The sequence below is a fragment of the Suricata suricatta genome, chromosome 3 (assembly GCF_006229205.1).
Source record: "Suricata suricatta isolate VVHF042 chromosome 3, meerkat_22Aug2017_6uvM2_HiC, whole genome shotgun sequence".
Lineage (NCBI taxonomy): Eukaryota > Metazoa > Chordata > Mammalia > Carnivora > Herpestidae > Suricata > Suricata suricatta.
In genome coordinates, this window is record NC_043702.1 from 63,123,752 (window position 1) to 63,143,431 (window position 19,680).

At 38.2% G+C, this 19,680-nt stretch overlaps 1 protein-coding gene across 1 annotated transcript in view; it reads left to right on the forward strand.

Annotated features, from left to right (window-relative positions):
• Positions 1-2,712: 2,712 nt before the first annotated feature.
• Positions 2,713-19,680, forward strand: part of SCN7A (sodium voltage-gated channel alpha subunit 7) — an 84,471-nt gene continuing 67,503 nt past the window's right edge. The window contains exon 1 of the mRNA XM_029932992.1: positions 2,713-2,760. Within this exon, the coding sequence (XP_029788852.1) occupies positions 2,751-2,760 (10 nt within the window). The 5' untranslated portion in view covers positions 2,713-2,750. The remainder of the gene's footprint in view (positions 2,761-19,680) is intronic.

A 19,680-nucleotide genomic window follows, 5' to 3' on the forward strand; every position in this document is an offset into this window, starting at 1 on the left:
GACAAGATTCAAAAGTGGGAATTATAGCCGAGGTGGAGTGGAGAAAAAGATCATCTATTAGGGAAGAAATCAGAAACTAGGCTATTCGATGTTTTATCCAAATGTTGTTGGCATCCAAATGGATGGGAAAGTTATTAGCAATAGTAAGAGTCTGGATAAAGAAGAGGACTGTCAACCAGAAAGTAAATTCATAATAAATAAGAATGTCCATAAAGTTAAAAGATGAATGTTAGACTAGAAGAAGTAAAAGATGACACACCTAGAGGACATATCTTCAAAAGAGGAATTTTGATTTGTTTGAATTTTGGAAGACTTGCTTAAGGTTTTACTGACCCTGGATGTGGTGATGTGGAGTCAGAATAAAAATAAGAGTCCCATCCACAGTCCTGACACTGACATCTTTGAGGTTAGAATAAACAGCCCCCACTTAAGCAGCTGCAAGGAAAACAATTCCCCGAGGAGCCTATGAGGTTCAAGTGTAGTGTGATACAGCAGGTTTTTCTTCATAAGGCAGGATAGGCAGCTCTAGAGCTTCTGCCTTCTAAATACATACTTACAAAACACTGCTTAGGAAATATGATGATACGGTTCTTCAGGAAGAAGTGTGGAAAACAAACAGCTTCCCCCTGCTAAACAATTCAAAAGAATCCCATCAATTCATTATTACTAGTATAATAATTGCAAAAATATGTGAAATCAGTTTAGCAGTATTATCTAACAATGGTGACAACAAATTTGCTCCAGAACAACAACAAAAAATGTTTGCCCAACTCAGAAGATAAATCCAACGTCATTGGTTTCCTTCTGTTTGTCTCTTGTTTCTATTATTGGTTTGCACAGCATATTAGGATTAGCTGCCTGTTCATTATATGTTATACAAAGCAGTTTATGTCAAGTATCTTATTTAAGCTTTAAAATATTTAATAATAAATATGTTAAATGTTTCTTATGTGTGAATGTAATTAAATACGCATAGATCTTTTTGCGTGAAAAGGGATACATAAGTTGGGTTGCCCTAAAGGAAAGTTCTATGAACTAGAAAATTCACTTGTACTGTCATCACAAACTATGGGAAAGAGAAGACAGTAATCTGTACACTGCCTACTAAAAAGAAATCAAGTGGATGTTTGACACTGTAAAGTAATTGTTCATTTTTACATATGATAATAGTATTGGGTAGTATCTGAGGGTGGGTTGTATTTTAAAGTCCTTATTCAGAAACTGATGTTGAAATAATTTTGAACAAAAGGATACGTCTGTCTGGACTACTTTTAAGCTAAACCAAGGTGGGAGGGCAAGTATAGATAAAACATGATAGGCTACATGACGACAATAGGTGAGGCAGCGTGATTGAGGCCAAGTGATGAGTACAAAGGAGTTTAATGTATATTTTTTGTATATTTGTTTATGTTTGAAATTTTTCATAACAAGTGTAAAATTTAAACCAGCAAAATACATGTCACAAGGCCTCTTCTGTGAGTCATGGATGACACACACAGTCCCTGACATGGTTTGCACAGAATCAATGTTAGTTTACTTCCACTTTACCCTTCTGTCTCATGCATTGTAATCTAAACTTGGAGCCTCTTACAAACATACATGATTTCTTTTCCCTTTTCCTCATTTTTGTTATCTTTTCTTGGTGTGTTGTAGAAATCTTTTTTTTTTTTTTAAGGAAACGTCACCATTTTCAAACAAGAGAGGGGTATAAAATGAACGTTCTATAGCGTAGCAAAGTTTCCCAAGTCCATTTGGGAAAGATGGTCTAACACCTCTCCCCTTCACCCCCAGGGTGTGCCTTCACTGTTGCACACCAGTTTTTCCAAGTATGCATAATTTTTCCTCTGCCCTTCTTATCTCAAATCACCAGAGTGCGAAAGAAATCTAGAGTGAGGTTGTAGTAACTCCAAGCCACGCTTTCCTACACAGCCACCCCCACCCCCCCACCCCGCTCCACCCCTACACCTAAACAAAGTTCAGATTTGAATGCTGCAGGCTGATAATTGATCATTGTCCCTGACAAGCTCTGCTGGGCAAGGGGAATGGGCAAGGGGAAAGGGAAAGCAACCAGAGGTTAAGAGGACTTGGTTGCCTTCCTCTCTTCCCCGCCCCTGCTCTCCCTCCTATGCCTACCCCTCCACAGCCAAATCTGCATCCCGCCTTTCCTCTTCTCTCCATCTTTCCAGCCCTCGAAGAACTCTCCTCCTCCTCCTCCTCAACGATTCCCTCGACTCGCCACCTCCCTTCCCCAGCAGCTGCGGAGGAGATGTGTAGCAGCTGCCAGCCGCTCTGGCCTCAGCAGTGGCGGCTGCTGGTCTCGGTCTCCATCACCCCGCCCACGTCCGCTCCGGAGGAAGTCTCTCACCGGCCTGGGAACGAGGGCGGGGGAGAGGGTGGCTAGGCTCGAGGGGGGGGGGGGGAGTGGGAAGGACACAAAAACAGCCTCAAGGCTGCGGGCGCTGCTCCACTGCGCATCTGGCCAGGAGGGGTCTCTGGGTCAGTGGCTGAGCAACCGCCCCAGAGACGCAGTTTCTAGCTGGCAATTCAGTGGGGCCCATTTACCACCGAGCCGCCGTGGCCTGGGTAGCGTCAGCTGGTGAGGGCTAACGCCAGCCTAGCAACACCTCGGAAGCAACCAGAACTCTGGAAGCCAGAGAGATCCTGGATGAAAAAGAAGCCCAGAAGGAGAAAAGGGATCCAGGCAGCCCTGTTTCTCAGGGCTTCCTCAGGTGCTGTTGGAGACCAGACACATGGTAGCAAGTAAGTCCCTTTTCTTGCTGTGTGCCCAACCCCAGGATGGTGATAGCAGCCATCTGCTGCCAGCCTTTCCCGCCCACCCCCAGCCCGCCCCACCCCATACACACCCTTAGGGTCTTCAACAGTCAATTTAGATTCTGGACCTGAATTAAGCAAACTACTTCCAGAGCATCAGTGGTCTGCGGATGTTTACTCTGCATTGTGTATGTGGTCAGTTTTCTCATCCACCAGGTAAGCCTCGGAAGCCCAGATGCTCTGTTAGAGTAAAATTTTAGAAACCCTCTAATTGCAGTGACTTTTAGGTTACATGACACAATGATGGAATGGGAGGATAAAAGCTTACACAAGATGGAGTATACTTCGAAGGAATCTTGTCTCTTATTGTAAGTAACTTAGCGATTTTAAGATTGGTGCTTTTCATGCATGAATCAACAGTATAAAATTAGAGGTATAGATAAAATTTTAAAAATAAAAAAAATAGAAAATGGGAAATGGTGTTCTCAGTTTAAATGGCTTGATATCTTAGTATTGTTTGTATCAACAGGTTTGTTGTTGTTGTGTTGTTGCCTTATTTAGCTCTATAAAATGCGTACCTTCTAGAGGTTTTCTTCTAGAAGGGATGATGTGTTCATTGTGACTCTGGTTATATGTTGTCTCCAATACTTAGGATATTGGTGAAAGCAGGAAAAACAATAAAGACATGTGGAATGACACATTGATATGCTCTCTTTATTAATGGAAACGATGGAGTCCAATTTAGATATTGGTCAGAAAATTGTCTTGAAATGAAAAGGTTGGGTGGTACTTTTTGTGGATACTTTTCTTCCTGGCTGTTGTTCAGAAGAATAGTTTATGGCAAAATAAAAGGAATCTGGGCCCTATAATAAACCATACCTGCTATTTTCCAGCTATAATGAAAGTTTCTACAGTCCAGCTGCTAGTTTTACAAATAAAGATGAGACCCATAAGTAATTTGTTGAGGTTACTTGGCTAATCAAAAATGAGCTGAAAGTCCATTGAAGAAGACTTTGAGATTTAGAATGATAAAAATGGATTTTCATTTTTCAAAAATGAAACAAGTATTTAACTTTGATTAAACTTTATTCTTCTAATTTGTAAATGACACATCAAAAACTTACATATCCTGTTAAGGACTAAATGACACAAATTACATAAAGGTTTTGTGAATATAATATCATGTATAACTGTTGCTTGTATAAGGAATCCTGTTGTGTTTTAATCCACTTCACTATTCTAGCTCTCATTTTATATCTAGTTTGATGTAAAAATAAAAGGATCTTTGACAGCCTCACTACAATGCACTAAAGGAAAAGAAATTCAAATCCAGATCTCCATCTCTCCAGGTCCTAATCTCTCACCTATATAGTTTAAAGTATATTCTAACCTGTGAGACTCTATCCTCAGAAAATTGTGTGCCGTGGTTAACAATTCATATTTAATACTTTCAAATATTCTCAAAATATGCGTTACCCTCTTCTTTTTAGCTTTAAAGTTTATTTTAGATATGTGATCTTACTTCCTTGGAATGTAAGTATAGTGGATATTGCTGAATTTATTTGGTCCAATAATTAATATAGAAGTGAATGTTTAGGCACAGTATTCTATTCTTAACTGCTGGGATTCTTTATAATCCTGGACTATGAGCCCCTTCTTTCCCATCAATGTATTTGAAAACAATAAAACCTGAAATTGGGTGTAGGCTTAGAAAAAGGGGCCGATAGACCCCAGATGATATAGGCAGGCCCCAGAACCTGCTGCTGCCTGTCATCTCCACTAGAGAGCACTAGGTAGAGTCAAGCAAGCATCTAGGAACCAGGAATTTTGTCTCACAGCCTCCAGTGGGAAAGGCTCTGGTAGGGTAGTTGATATCTGCCCCCACTAATTTTGCCCAGATGGGATGAAACACTCTGGAAAGGGAAACAGCCTTACTTAGGGAGGAAGTATCCTAATAGGCCTCAGCCCTAGATCTCACTTTGACAGGCTCTATACCACAACTGGGGTACTCAGCTACTGACCAACAAACCCTATCCCTACCAAGACTCTCTCCTGAAAGCTTATGGTGAAGACATTAGTATATAAAGGACACTCTTGGTTTCTGGGAGTCTGGACCTACTATTTTCACTAACCAACATCATTTGGTCAGTTGTGAGAGGACATCTGTAAGCTCCACACACATTGACTAGCTATCAGCAGTGCAGTCACCCACCATCATATGAATTTGTACAGACAAATCTCATTTTTCCCTGAGTTGGGCCCTTTCTCTTTTATTAGTGTCAGCTAACCAAGGCCAGTCAACTAAGTCCTCACCTCTGCAATGCCAAAAGAAGAAACCTTTAAGGCTGAAGAGAGAGTTTTCATATGAGGGCTTCTAGGGATATTTTTCATCTGGTCAGTATCTCTTGGCCCAACTGGGATCATGATTTCCATGTTATTTGTTCATTTCTATTTATAAATCAGGCTTATTCTAGTTGTACCCCATGCCGAGGGGAGCTCTCTCCTCTGTCTGGCAAACAGTTATGCCTGTTGTATATGCAGTATTTCTGACTGAATTGACTCAACCTATTGCTAGCTGAGGATAACCACTCTGTGGAAAGCTTTGATTGTGTGCCAGCTGGGTACCAGACTGACTATCAACATTTAACAAAATCTCTGCCTCACCCCATAACTGCTCCTTCCCCCCCCCCCCACCCCAGGCCGGCCCTGCCAGAGAAAAAGGACTTTTAAACGTCTGAGATTATGACAGTGCATTTGGTTTTAATCTGGAACCAGAGGATACTGATTTGGGGGCCATAGTTCCTGACTGAATATATGGTACTGAATGGAATATTTCTTCCCTTCTACTTCAAATACCAGTGTCAGGCTCCTGACCTACCAGTCTTTGACTCTCAGAGTTCTCCTAGAGTTTGCAGGGTCCAAGCACCTGATTATAGACTAGAACTTTGGCTCTGGTCCATATCTAGTCTCACCCTAACGTGTTCCAAAGTTGCTGTCCAATTTGAGAAGGGGTTGGGTATGTTTGTGTTTGGTTCTACATTTGAAGGCCTGGAATAGATTTGGGGTGGGAGTAGACCCTAGAAAAGCAGACCATCCCTTTCAGGAGCAGAGGCAAGTGGTCAGTTCTAATGGGCTTCCAGGGTTCCAGTGAATGTGCCAGTTTGGGAAAAGAATTTTTTTTTAATTTTGCATTTCACAGATCTGGTCACATCTAAAACCATAGCCCAAAAGTTCTCTGGATTGCTGATGGGTATAGAAGTTACATGCATAACAATCTCTTCTTTGTATTATTCTAGCAAGGGCAAGAATTCATTCCTCCTTCCTGAGCTCTTAAATGGCCTCTGGCCAGTTTCTTCTGGTCAAGGGTCTGACTGACTAGGGTCACAAGAACAATTAGTTTTGTAAAGATTCTGGCCTTTGCCCAACATGCTTGTTTTGGTGGGCTGGACAGGCACAGCTTGGAAGTTATTATCGTATCCATAGTAATAAGTGAACCGTGCTTGTGAACCATGAGGTTGCCATAGAGAAGCTCAAGTGAGCATACTTAAAACCAAAGCAGCTTTTCCTTCCTGTCCTTGGAAGTGTTCCCCTCTCCATTGCTAGCCATAATGGCTCACCCTGGTGAAACTCCATCTTACATAGTGACTTACTGTTCTGCATCCCCTCAGGGCTTTCAAATAGCCACTGAGCTTCCCTTGAGCTGATTCAGGTAAGTGAATTTGAGATCAGATGCGCAGATTTTGTCACATGACATTTTATTCCAGATTTCTCTTTCGTGTGTAAGTTATACCATTCTGAATGTGTATGACCTGCACGCCTTCTCTCTGAAAGGAAGACACTTAGAAGGACCTCAGCTCCTGGTTATTTTAATAAACCATTACTAGAATCCAAGTTTACTAGATCTGGGGGGAATTCAGTTCTCAAAACAGAATTTTTTATTTGAGGAAGAGATGGGACCTGTCTGTTGGGATTTCTGGCGGTGCTCATTTATTTGCAAGACTGTTTTCCTAGTTTTTGAATCCAGAAGAATGCCTGTAATAAAATTCTTAAGGAATATTATCAAAACAAAAAATGGCAAGGCATACTTATGTTTTTGAGAAACTTATTTACAATTTTCCTTTTCAAGATGATATTTTCTAGGAATACTTGGCTAAAATTGTCAGAGGGAGTGGAGTCCAGAATTGAGTGGATATATTGAAGCCAAAATAGGCTGACCTGGGAGCAAAGCAGTGCTACAGGAAGAATTCAGGTGCAAGGACAAAGGAGAAAATGTCAATTAAGTTAGGCAAGATAAACTGTATGTTAGGGAGAGATAAAAGAGTAGGAGTCAGGTAATCACAACTAAACAGGAAGTAAACAGCTCAAGTGGAAAAAAATGATCCCAAAGCAGAAAACCAAGCAAGCTCAAGTCAAGATGAAGAAGTGGTTTGGTACCATTCTGGTCAATCTGTCCTTTATTCCTGAGCCTTCAGTGTATAAACTCTCCTTTTCTGGATTTCGGTAATACATATACATGGTAAACTATGTTCAAGTAGGTTAGAAATATGACAAAATTCCCTGACACTTTTTCAACCTCTTTCCACAGTGGCAGCTTACTTTCTCCAGAGGGGAAACATGCATGCACTAGCATATATAACACTATGCATATAATTCTTATGAAATACTTTATTCAAAGATAAACAATGAAAATCATTTTCAACATTAAGATTTTTAGTCATCTATTTTGGGAATCTTTTCATATGAGCACAGAAATATCTATCTCATTCTTCATTATTACCAACTAGAGTTTCATGATAGCAACATAGTGAAATTCATGGTTTAGCTCCTTAGAGCAGACTATTGGATTGTCCACCCTAAGGTGTTGTGACTGACATCTTTGCAAACATGACTTCTCAAACTTCAACAAGAATATTCATAGGACAAGTTTATTGCTGGGCCAAAGAGCACATGCAACTTTATTTTAGAAACTACTGCTAAACAGAAAACAAAATGCTCGTTTACACGCTCAGGTAAACTGTATGAGGGTGACCATTACTTCCATATCAAGGTTGCATCCATTAAGAAGAGTCTCAGTGATGTATTCTAGAGCTTTACTGTAAATATGATTGATTGCTTTCATCTTTATCCATATCTATCAGAATTTCATGAGCTTCAATCATCTTTCTTCATAGCTTTCAACTTTCTAAAAGACAATGATATTTTGTATTTTCCATAAGAAGAAAATCAATGCCTCTAATATCATTTGAGTTCTAAACCCTGGAGGGAAAAAAAAGGAAAGAAAGGTGATAGAGAGCTCTAAGGGAAAAGGCTCTGCACCAGAGAATTTAGCTATGAGTCATTAAAGAATGTGGGAAGGATGAAATATAAGCCATAATGTATATATGAAGTGCATTTAAGTGGTCTCAGTGAACAAGAATGTCAACCTAAATTGGTCATGTCACCAAAGTGAGTATGCTTCCTATATTGTCAACAATATAGATTCCATTTAATGATCACATTAACTCTGTCTCCTTCAGTTATGCATGCAATACTTTCCAGTCTTAAGTTAATTTGTTCATCAGCCTTGCCATTCCTATTATTACTTTTTTTTAGAGCTATCTGAATATCATTGGCACAAGAGGACTGATGCATTGTCTATGTCTGATTGAGAGCATAATTTGAAAAGACTTTGCAGACTAAGTGAGAAGTCATTTTACCCTTTACCTCTTATTTCACATCAGAGTAAAATTGGCATGTGGGATATTATTCTCCCTCTGTGGCTCCACTGTCCTGTTTTCATGTTTGCCTCATTTTTCTTCATTTATGTTATCTTGCTATATGCCCTATATCCTGTAAGCTACTCTAAATCTTTTAGTAAATATATTGGAAGAATAAATAAATATGTGTCATCTAGTATAGAGTAGAACATTTCATAATTCTCTTTGGCAAGGCTAATATAGCTCATCCCTAGGATCAGCTGCAGCTTCCCAGAAGACCTAAAGGTTGATTATTTAGATGCCATGGTTTCCATTCCCTAAGATAGGAAAAAAGTAAGAAAGTTGTGACTGTGCTGGGAATTTTCCTCCTACATGTGTGGAATCTGTCTGCACAGCCTGATTGAATCCCTGGCAGGCTCTATTTTGGGAATCAAACTAAGGGACCGGGAAGCAATAGGGAATAAGTAGAGAGAAAAAACATCTGACATCTCCTTTCTTGACTGTTCTTTATTATCCCTGAGAAGACATAGCTCCAGTTGCTGATACAAAATATTCTCCACATAGCCTCTTCCCTGGGAACTCAGCTAACGAGGCTGAGCATTGATTGGCTCACTACTTGGATGGCTGGGTCATTCATCATCCAACTAAAGATGCTTTGAAAAAGGAAAGAGAATGCTACTACTAATTAGTTCTCAGCAAGAAGCACAAGCCCAAACTGTCCTCCAAACTGTGACTTATGGCCACGCTTCTTAAATATGAGATTAGATGTATTGGACATTATCTTGAAAGGTACCGGAAGCAAGATAAGGTGGATATCCCAGCTGCATGTCTTTTTGATTTCAAATATTAGAGCTATTTTGCACCTGGACCTCTATGGCAAAATGGCTACATCTTGTAAGATCATTACCAAATAGGCACCCAGAGAAGGAAGACTATTTTAGAGATGAGGAAAAAGAGGTGAAAAACATGTGGATCTTCTGGAAAAGTTATGTTCTAAAGCAGATATTTGCCTCAGCAATTCTATAATGCTCTGCCTCTCATAGTTAGAAGCTCAGAAAAGAAAAAAACAAGCCCCCCAAATGTAGTGATGTCTCTACTTGCTTTATAAAGGTGGGTGGAAGAAACTTGGCTATCTGCCAAAAAAATCTTTTTGTCTAGCAAGCAGCATTAGATTCATCTCAAGAGGCCCTCACCCAAGGTATTCTGAGATCATCTGTCTGGATTGGGTTGCTGCCTTCTAGGTTGTCAATATTAGTGCCAGGAGATTTCTAATATGCAGTGAAGGGCTGATATAATTCAAATCAACTGCATTAAAAGGATTTTCTTTCCCTACGACTCTCAGTATCACCCTCCTCTTACCTTCTCTGTCCTCTCCGATTCCCAGAATTCATGAACTGCAGATTTGACTACCATATCTAGTCAGCTGCCTGGAGTCTGGTACATTGTCGAAGGTCTTGTGTCTATCTCAAGCTAAACCAGAGCCAGACTGTGATTGGCCGTAGAAAACCACCAGTTTTTAACTCTTCCATCTGGTCACAGATTTGGGGCATAGTTTGTGGATCTGTGAGCTAAATTCTATTGTTCAAAAAGTGGGCAACAATTAAGGTTCATGGATATCTAACAGATTAAGAAGATATTCATGGAGGTCAGCCAGTTGTAAATGTTCCCAAGAACTCTTAGGGAGAGTGCTGGTTTGGGATTTTTTTCAAACAGAAGCAGATCAGGTCTTGCATTTTAGGGGAGCCAGTTGCCTCAAGGACTTCAGTACTGAAGACAAGTTATAGAGGCTGGTTGCCTAGCAGAGTCCCTTTGCATTCCTCTGGGAAGTAACAAAGCATATTTTTCTCCTACTTGTTGAGCTCTAATGGCCTCTGGTCAGAAATTTTTGGTCAAGAATCTGACAGATTGGGTTCACCATAAGTACAATTCTAGGAAGACCCTGGCCTCTTTACAACTTGCTCATTTTGTTGGAGTAAAAAGGGATAATTCAGAAAGTCTAGAGGCTAATTTCACAAAGCAGTAGAAGTTTTGAGAACACCCAGAGAAATCTGAGACATAGAGTGGGTTAGAATGTTAGGTTAGACCCCTTTCCCAGACTCGTTGGTAGGGAACCAAAATCTTTCTTGTTCTCTAAGATTCATTTGGGAATACTTGAGGCACAATCAACTCTACTTTTATGTTCCTGGCAACCTCACTTTCTATTGACTTTATCACTGGTATTGTAGCTTTCGTTAGTGAGGCAGGAGACCCTCACTGAGATCCTATTCCCAGTCAACTGAATCCCTTCCTGGTATTTCAACTGCTGCTAAGTTTTCCTTCTGTTCATTGTTCTTCATAACTCTGCAATCAGATGCATATAGGGAGACTTTGTTATCTAATACTGTTATGAACTTCTAATTCTATTGTGTATAGTGACCATGTCATTCTGAAGCTTCATGTCCTAGATTGCTCCTCCCTCAAAAGGAGAGATGTTAATTGTTCTGAGATTATTGGACACTTTGACATGTTGGAGATGATTTTAATTTCAGTCCTTGTTGCTCTTGAAACTTAGTTTTCAGAGATGACCAAGATGACTTGGTTCTTATTTGTTTACAAGTCTGTCTCTAACTGCCCTTAAATTCAGTGACTGTATTTTATTAGTAGTTTCAGCACTACTTCCTGACACAGTGGTTGGCACTTAGTATATGTTCCACAAATGATCGCTAAATAAATTATGTGAAAAACAAACACCATGGTTAAATGTACTGCCTTACATGACATGTCAAAATGAAAGAACAAGGTTTAAAGAAAAATTAACGTTCATTTTTACATATATCTGAAATTAAAATATTAAAATGTAGAACTACAAATAAAAATAAAAACATAGTTCTTTCTGCAAGAGAACATATTTTAATAATGTGTTCCATGGGTCTGAGAGGTGTGAGGGCAAGGGAGCTAAGGAACAATGGAGGTGAGCAATCAGGGTATCTGAAGCCACCAAAAGCCCAGAACTGGGACCCGGAGTAGGTCAATCCTAGGTCAGAAACACACATTGAGGAGCTTTAGTCAAAACTGGCTGAACTCTGGGTAGAACACAACCACAGAGAATTAGAAAGATGAGAGCCAGAAATCCAAAGTCATTTAAGTCAGGAAAGAGTAAAACAGTAACAGGGCAAGAAAACTAGTTGGAAGGGGCACCTGGGTGGCTCAGTCGGTTAAGCATCCAACTTCGGCTCAGGTCATGATCTTACGGTTTGTGGGTTCGTGGGTTTGAGCCCCGCATCAGGATCTGTGCTGACAGCTAGCTCAGAGCCAGGAGACTGTCTTCAGATCCTGTGTCTCCCTCTCTCTCTGATAACCCACCCCCCCAGCTCATGCTGTCTCTCTCACTCTCTAAAATAAATAAAAACAGTAAAAAAAAAAAAAAAGAAAACTAGTTGGAATAAAGAAAGTGATCACCACACTGGAGTAAAGAGATATAAATATAAGAAGAATCCAGGAATGTAAATCAGTTATGCAATAAATGGAGTGAAGCCTGAGCCAATTTTGGAGACTAGAGCTTGCATGCTTACAGGAGTAAATGGTTATTTTCCATCACATGGTAGGTCTGTCCAGCCAGCTGCCTTCCAATTAGTCCTCCCACATTGGAACAGTTATACCCTTGGGACATTAAGTCATTAATTGTAATAATTGTGACATGTTTTAGATTACACTTATGGTAAAAAGATACCATCAGCTTCTTCTAAAGCTGACTGAAATCTGGGAATCTAAAGAAATGTATGTTCTGCTTTATTTATCTATCCAGGAGTCAGTCTTCATCAATTTCAACCCTTCCAGCTATTTCTCATAAGAAAACACTGATACTTACAGATAGGGAGGAGGCAGAAGGTTTATGAAGAGCCAGAACATTTAAAGTAAGGTTGATTTTCTTCCATTGGACATCTTGGGCTGCCACCCCACAACCGATTATTATGGTATTTACACCTAACAAGCTAGAGACAATTGTAAGAAGAGGAAGCAGAGAGAAGCAAATACCTTGTAAGCAGCAGGAATAAAATCTAGAAGTCTGATGATAAAAGGGATACCAACAAATAAAGCAAAAGAAAATGTAAAAAGTGGAACTCTCTGAGTTTGAAAAATTATTTAAGGATGGATGAATACTGAAATTATTATAATTGAAAATTATTACTTTGATTTATCAGCAAAAAATTAAATGGCATTCTGCCTATTCTTTTTATAAATTACGTGAAATAGGGCCATAATTTTAATTAAAAAGATGGATAAACATAAAAACACCATGCTTTAAAGGATACCTAGTAATATTGTGTAGTACTGGCAGGCACTGTTCTAGGTATTTTATATTTATTAACTCTTTCAATGCTCATATTACCTGATGAGGTAAATACTTACTATTCACATTTATGGTTGGGAGGGTTTAAGTACCTTGCTCAAGGTCACAATTAGGAAATGCTAAAGCCTAGATTTGAATCCAGATACTCTAGCTCCAGAACCAAATTTTTCCCCAAAGTTTTATTTTAAAATATTTTCAACATATAGAAAAATTGACAGACCTGTTTGATGAACGTTCACACACTCAGAACCTAGAGTCTTCAATTGTCATTTTATATAGTTTATCACTTATCGATTTATGCATTCCTGAAACCATCCATCAATTCTTCATATTTTCATATTGCCTTTCAAAATAAGTTGCAAACACCATCAGACTTCACCCATAAGCACTTCATAATTCATGTATTTAACTAGAATTCAGCATTTGTTACTGGACTTTTTAAAGGTAAAACAAAGTAAAATGAACAGACTTTAAGAGTGGCGTTTTATCAGTGTTCACAAATGTGTATGCCTGTGTGCTCTGAAGTCCTAATAGGCTATTGAACATTACTATCACCCCAGAAAGTTCCATCACCCCTCCCAGTCAGTTCCTATTCCACACCTAGAGGTTAGTTTTGTCTGTTCTAGCACTTCATATAAGGTAGATCACATAGTTTGTGGTATTTGCTGACATGCTTCTTTCACTCAGCATAATGGTTTTGGACTTAGTCCTCTTTATGTGTATCAGTAGTTCAATTTTTTTTTTATTGCTGGACTGTGTTCTGTTATATGATAGGCCACAGTTTTTATTTTTCTGTCTATTCTCTTCATGGACAATTGGGCTATCTCCTAGCTTTGATAATTAGCTTTATATATTTTATATTTTCCCCCATAGTTATCATTTTTCTTTCTCTGTGTTCCTTCTTGAAGATCTAAATTTTCATCTGAGACATCAAAAAATATCTTTGGGGTACCTGGGTGGCTCCATGGTTAAGCATCCAACTCTGGCCTTTGGCTCAGGTCATGATCTCATGGTTCGGGAGATCGAGTCCCCTGTCAGGCACTACGCTGATAGTGTGGAGCCTGCATGGAATTCTCTCTCCCCCTCTCTCGCTCTCTGCCCGTTCCCTACTCATGCATGTGTTTTCTCTCTCTCTCTCTCAAATAATAAGTAAAAAAAAATTTTTTAAATACATAAAAAATCTTTGTCTTCATTCTCGAAAAATACTTTTGCCTTCTGTGTAATTCTAGCTTTACCTTCTTTTTCCTTGCAACACTTTAAAGGCAATTTTACACTTTTCTGGTTTCTGTATTTTTATGATGAGAAGCCAGTAATCATCCTTATTATTGTTTCCTAATATATATGTCACTTTTCTTTTAGTGTTTTCAATATTTTGACTATGATATCTCTTTTTAATATTCTACCCATGTGACTAAAAACATGTTAGTAATGATACATAAAATTACTTTCTAAACTTTTTTTTTAAATCTCAAATGTTACATGATAGGTAGATGCTTTTCAATGAGCTATCCTTAATATAACTCCATAAATAATTTCACACATTTACAAGTACACATCTTTTGTACTCTTTGGATTTCAACTGTTTATATAACTATATATCCATATATATATTTGGTATATATGTATATACACACATATACACATATAGTTATATGTATATATGTATATATACTAATATATACACATACATTTATGTATGTATATAAAACCTATGCATACACATATATAGTCTAATTATCTTTATTAAGTTCCAGATTCAAGTTTCTAATTAATCTCTGAATTTTTTCTTTGAGGTATTTCAGATATACCTCAAACCCCAAAAGTACAGAACATTACCTCTCCCATCCCTAATCTAAACTGGTATTTCTTCCATATGTCATATTCTTTGTATGATATTTTGGTCAGTCATATGATCCAGATAATATGTATGTATGTATATATACGTGTGTGTGTGTGTGTGTGTGTGTGTGTTGTGTGCTTGCTTGTTGGTTTGTTTTAGTAGCTGCACCTGAAATACGTGTTACCTGTTTTATTCTTAGCTATTAAAATAGTGCTCAGAGCAAACTTGTGCATGTAAATTGGTTTGAGGTGTACCAATGAAGTAAATTTCTATTACTCAGATTGCTAGGGGAAGGTGTATACATTTTTATTTAGACAACTAGTGCCAAACTTCCTTCTAGAAAAGTTGTACCATTAACACTACCAAAAAAAAGTTTATTAGAGTGCTTATTTCCTCAAATTCTAGCCAGCAGTCTGCATCATCAAATTAGGGCTTCCATTTTAAATTAGTATAAATGCATTCTCTTAAGTTTTTTAAATAAGTTGCATTGTTTAGATTTTTTTAAATTTTATTTTGCATTTAAATCATTGAACCATCTAAATCTTACTTGTATGTAAGAAGTATATGGAGCAAGGATAATGGAAACTGCCCAGTTCTGAACCTCCACATAAATACTCCACAAACAATGCAGTACAAAACGAAAAACCAATAGAACTGCACAAAACTCACACCATCAGCATAACTGGAAGGCAGAGAATGCCTAACTTCAAAATGCCTATAAAGGAAACCAAATTCGTTTGCATGCTCTTTCATGCTCCAAAGGCTTTATGGAATATAGGTTCTAAATTTTATTTAAAATGACTAACAGAAAGAGAATGCTCACCCTAATTGTGAAAATAATGGAGAAGAAAAGCATTTTCCCTGAACTTCCTTGTATTGGTTATTTAATAACCTCCATTTTCCCATTCTTATTTGAAACAAACTATTCAGCTTTTATGTTGATTCTAATTATACTAATGTTTCAAATTATGTATAATGAGGGGCGCCTGGGTGCCTCCGTCAGTTAAGTGTCTGACTTTGGCTCAGGTCATGATCTCATAGCTCATGGGTTCGAACCCTGCGTCAGGCTCTGTGCTGACAGCTCAGAGCCAGGAATCTGTTTCGGATTCTGTGTTTGCCCCTTCCCTGCTTGCTCGCTCTCTCTCTCTCTCTCTCTCTCTCTCTCTCTCTCTCTTTCAAAAATAAATAAACATTAAAATTATGCTTAATGATAATAACAAAATCACTCTGGGAAAAATAAAATTATATGCTAGATTAAAACTCAATCCCCAGTAATCCTAAATTTGGGTATCGACAGAAGAAAATATGGGAAGAAGTCATAGACAGAGCACAGTAAGTCATAGCCAAGATCACAGCCAATATCATATGGCAGAACCAGTACAGTGGGCATAATACTTCTGCTTAAACCACCAAAAATATAGCGCTGGTCACTGCTACTGGCTCCATTGCTACTGTCACTCCAAAAACTTCTGGAAGTTCCTGATGAAGCTTCTGCCTCTATTGCAGAAAAAAAAGGTGGGGGGGAGGGAATTCTCCACTGTCTTTCTTATTGTGTGTCATTAAATCCAAATTAGAAATCTTGAGCTGATGCATTTGTTTTGCCTGTCAAGGTCAGGTTGTCACTCCTTAGATCCATAAGACCCTGGAAAAGTCATAATTTACATTACCTGGTCTTTTCTACTTCTGTTGCAGGAGGAGTCCCATTATGATTCATACAGTGACAAGTTTCCCCAATCTATGTAGAAGATCACATTACTAGGCAGCATCCCCTCCCTTCCAAAGTAATGTCTACTATGCTAGTTAGCTTTCAATTTTACAAAATTTTCTGAAATACTTGACTTTGGTACTTACATAGAGAAAATTTCCCGACAGTCCTGCCTGATGTCAGTATGTCAGTTACTTAGTAAAACAAGTTACCCCAGCAAGCCCATTTGTTTTGAGATATCTCTAAGGTTACCATACTGAGGTATCAATTGTTTACACTTATCTGAAAATTTAGTTTATAAGCACTTTTGCGGTATCATTTAAAGATACTCAAATTTAGATTTAGACATATCTGGGTTAATATCTCCCTCCACCGCCTAACTAACTATATATACAGTGATGGAGAAATCATGAAACTCATCAATTTCAATTCTGGTAAAATGGTGACCATAAAATTAATATGTGAGAATACCAGGCAATAGAATTAAAAACACATCTAAACGGATTGCCTCTCAAATGATAGTCACTCAGTAATTGTAGCTATAGTTATAATTGCCATAATTGTTACACTAAATATGGGCTTATGTAAATGCTTAAAATTTGTCTTAAGGAGAATCTTTTTTTCTATCAGAATGTACCTCTTTTCCCCATACTGATGCTGGCTCTGCTTCTTTCAACTGATGTCCAAGAGAATTGGCTTGCACTTTAATCAACAATATAAAATTAGTACAACTGGAATTTGTTAGAGTCCAAGTCTGAGTTGACTTTGATACATTCTTACCAAAAGCTTACTTTAGCTATTCAGTTTTTTAAAAAGGCAGTCTAATGGACAGATTAACTATTAATCTTTCTATATTTTTCAGGCTTTAGCATTATATTAAGATCACTCACTGGAAAGCATAGTACCTGGACCATATTTTTTCAATTCCCCACAGAAGTGCTTTCACTGAATTGTGATTTAGTGATCAATAATTTAGTCTGCACTCAGCCATCTAAAAGTATGATGCAAGCCAGTTCCATTTGATAAGTGGTTGCAATTCTTTATCATATCATAGAAGATAATGCCTACTGTCCATTCATTCACCTAGTCAACAACCCAGAGTAGTTTCATTCAACATCAAAATCATTACTAAAGATGTATTCTGGAATAACTGACTGGGTTAGAAGAGAGAATTAGCACTGACAAAGTCAATGCTGTGGTCCAGGCTTTCTGTATACGGTCTGGTTTAATATTTATGACTTGTGAGGTACATAAAGGATTCCAGAGTTTGCATATGAGGAAAGTATAACAGGCTGTTATCAAAGTCTCACAGCTAGTAGGAGACAGAATAAGGAATCAAAGATTATTTTCTATGTATGAAGTGATAACAGAAAAAAATCAAAATTATATTTAGGCTATGTAATAGGAAGACTTGCTTGCAAATTGAATTTTGAGGTTTCAATAGAAGGCATCCAAAAAATATTGTCATTAACAGTAGCATCTTTGCAGTAAGTTTGAACTTCCTTTTGTGTCTACTTTTAAGGACAATATTCTTTACACATGCAAGCTTAATTGTTAATTTGGTGCTGCATAGGTTCAGTTTACCTAATAACCCAGACTTTTAGGTCATGTGGTATTTTTAGGTTATGTGAAAATTCAATTTAATGATTTTAAGATTGGATAGCTCTAAAATCATAAGGTGGCAACTAATCAATATTTGGACCCATTTAGATTATTCTACCCAATTGTCGACAAGTCCATGATTTCATATTGCTAGTTACAGGGAAGGATTAATGTCCAAATCAACCTATTCTATTTTTTGACAGCTATTTAAAAAGTACTTTATTATTTTGAACCAAATCTATTCTGGCTTCAGTTTCGTGATCCTAGTTCATCTATTTTCTTTCTTTAAATAGTACTAAGTCTAATTTCTCTTCTATGTGAGAAACATTCAGATACTTGGAAACCATAACATTCCACTTGAGGCTTTTCTGCTTCCAATAACATATTGTCCATTCTTTTAACCGGTCTGTAGATGATGTGACTTGAGTCTAAAGAGCATTCTGATCCCATGTGAAGACCCTTCAGGTTACATACAGGCCTTTTTCAGATGTGGTCATGGAAAGCAGCAGAATAGAGAAAGACTGTCTCCTTCATCTTCCTTTAAAACAGACAAAAGTTATATTAGCTTTCTTGGGCAGACACAAACCAGTATTGATTTATACTGCAATTTCTATTAAGTAAACCCCCTTGGAAGTTATCTCTGCTGCAAATACACATCTACTGCACTGTACAGATGGGCTGTTTTCATCCAAATTTCAAAACCTTACATGTATTCCTCCTATGAATTATTTTATTAGATCTGGTCCATTATTTTAAGATATAAAATCTTATCACAATTAAAAATTTATATTTACTTCCCTCCTACTGTGTCCCAACCACTGCACTAGGCATTTTCACCCATACAATTCTATTTATTCTTATTTAACTTGAAAATAATCCCAACTTTATGACTGACAGATTCAAGATTATCAAGTAATTTTACTGAGACTGCTGAGAATGTTAGTAACAGAATTTATGATTTCAGTGTAGGTCTATTTAATTCCAAGGTTTATGAGTTTGTTTAAAGTAGTCTATAACCATGAGTCATTAAGAAACCATTTAATATGTATTCAAGGGGAGCACCTGGGTGGCTCAGTCAGTTAAGCGTCCAGCTTCGGCTCAGGTCATGATCCCACAGTCGTGGGTTCGAGCCCCGCATCAGGCTCTGTGCTGAGGGCTAGCTCAGAGCCTGGAGCCTGCTTCAGATTCTGTATCTCCCTCTCTCTCTGGCCCTCCCCTGCTCATGCTGTCTCTCTCAGTCTCTTAAAAATAAATTAAAAAAAACATTTAGAACAAATCAAGAGACTATAGATGCTGGCGAGGGTGTGGAGAGATGGACACCCTCCTACACTGTTGGTGGGAATGTAAACTGGTGCAGCCGCTCTGGAAAACAGTGTGGAGGTTCCTCAAAAAACTATCGATAGAACTCCCTTATGACCCAGCAATAGCCCTGCTAGGGATTTACCAAGGGATACAGAAATGCTGATGCATAGGAGCACATGTACCCCAATGTTCATGGCAGCAATGTCAACAATAGCCAAAACATGGACCAAGCCTAAATGCCCATCACCGGATGAGTGGATCAAGAAGATGTGGTATATATACACAATGGAGTACTACATGGCAATGAGAGGGAATGACATGGCCATTTGTAGGAAAGTGGATGGACCTTGAGAGTGTGATGCTAAGTGAAATACGTCAGGTAGAGAAGGACAGAAACCATATGTTCGCACTCATAGGTCTAACAGGAAATTTT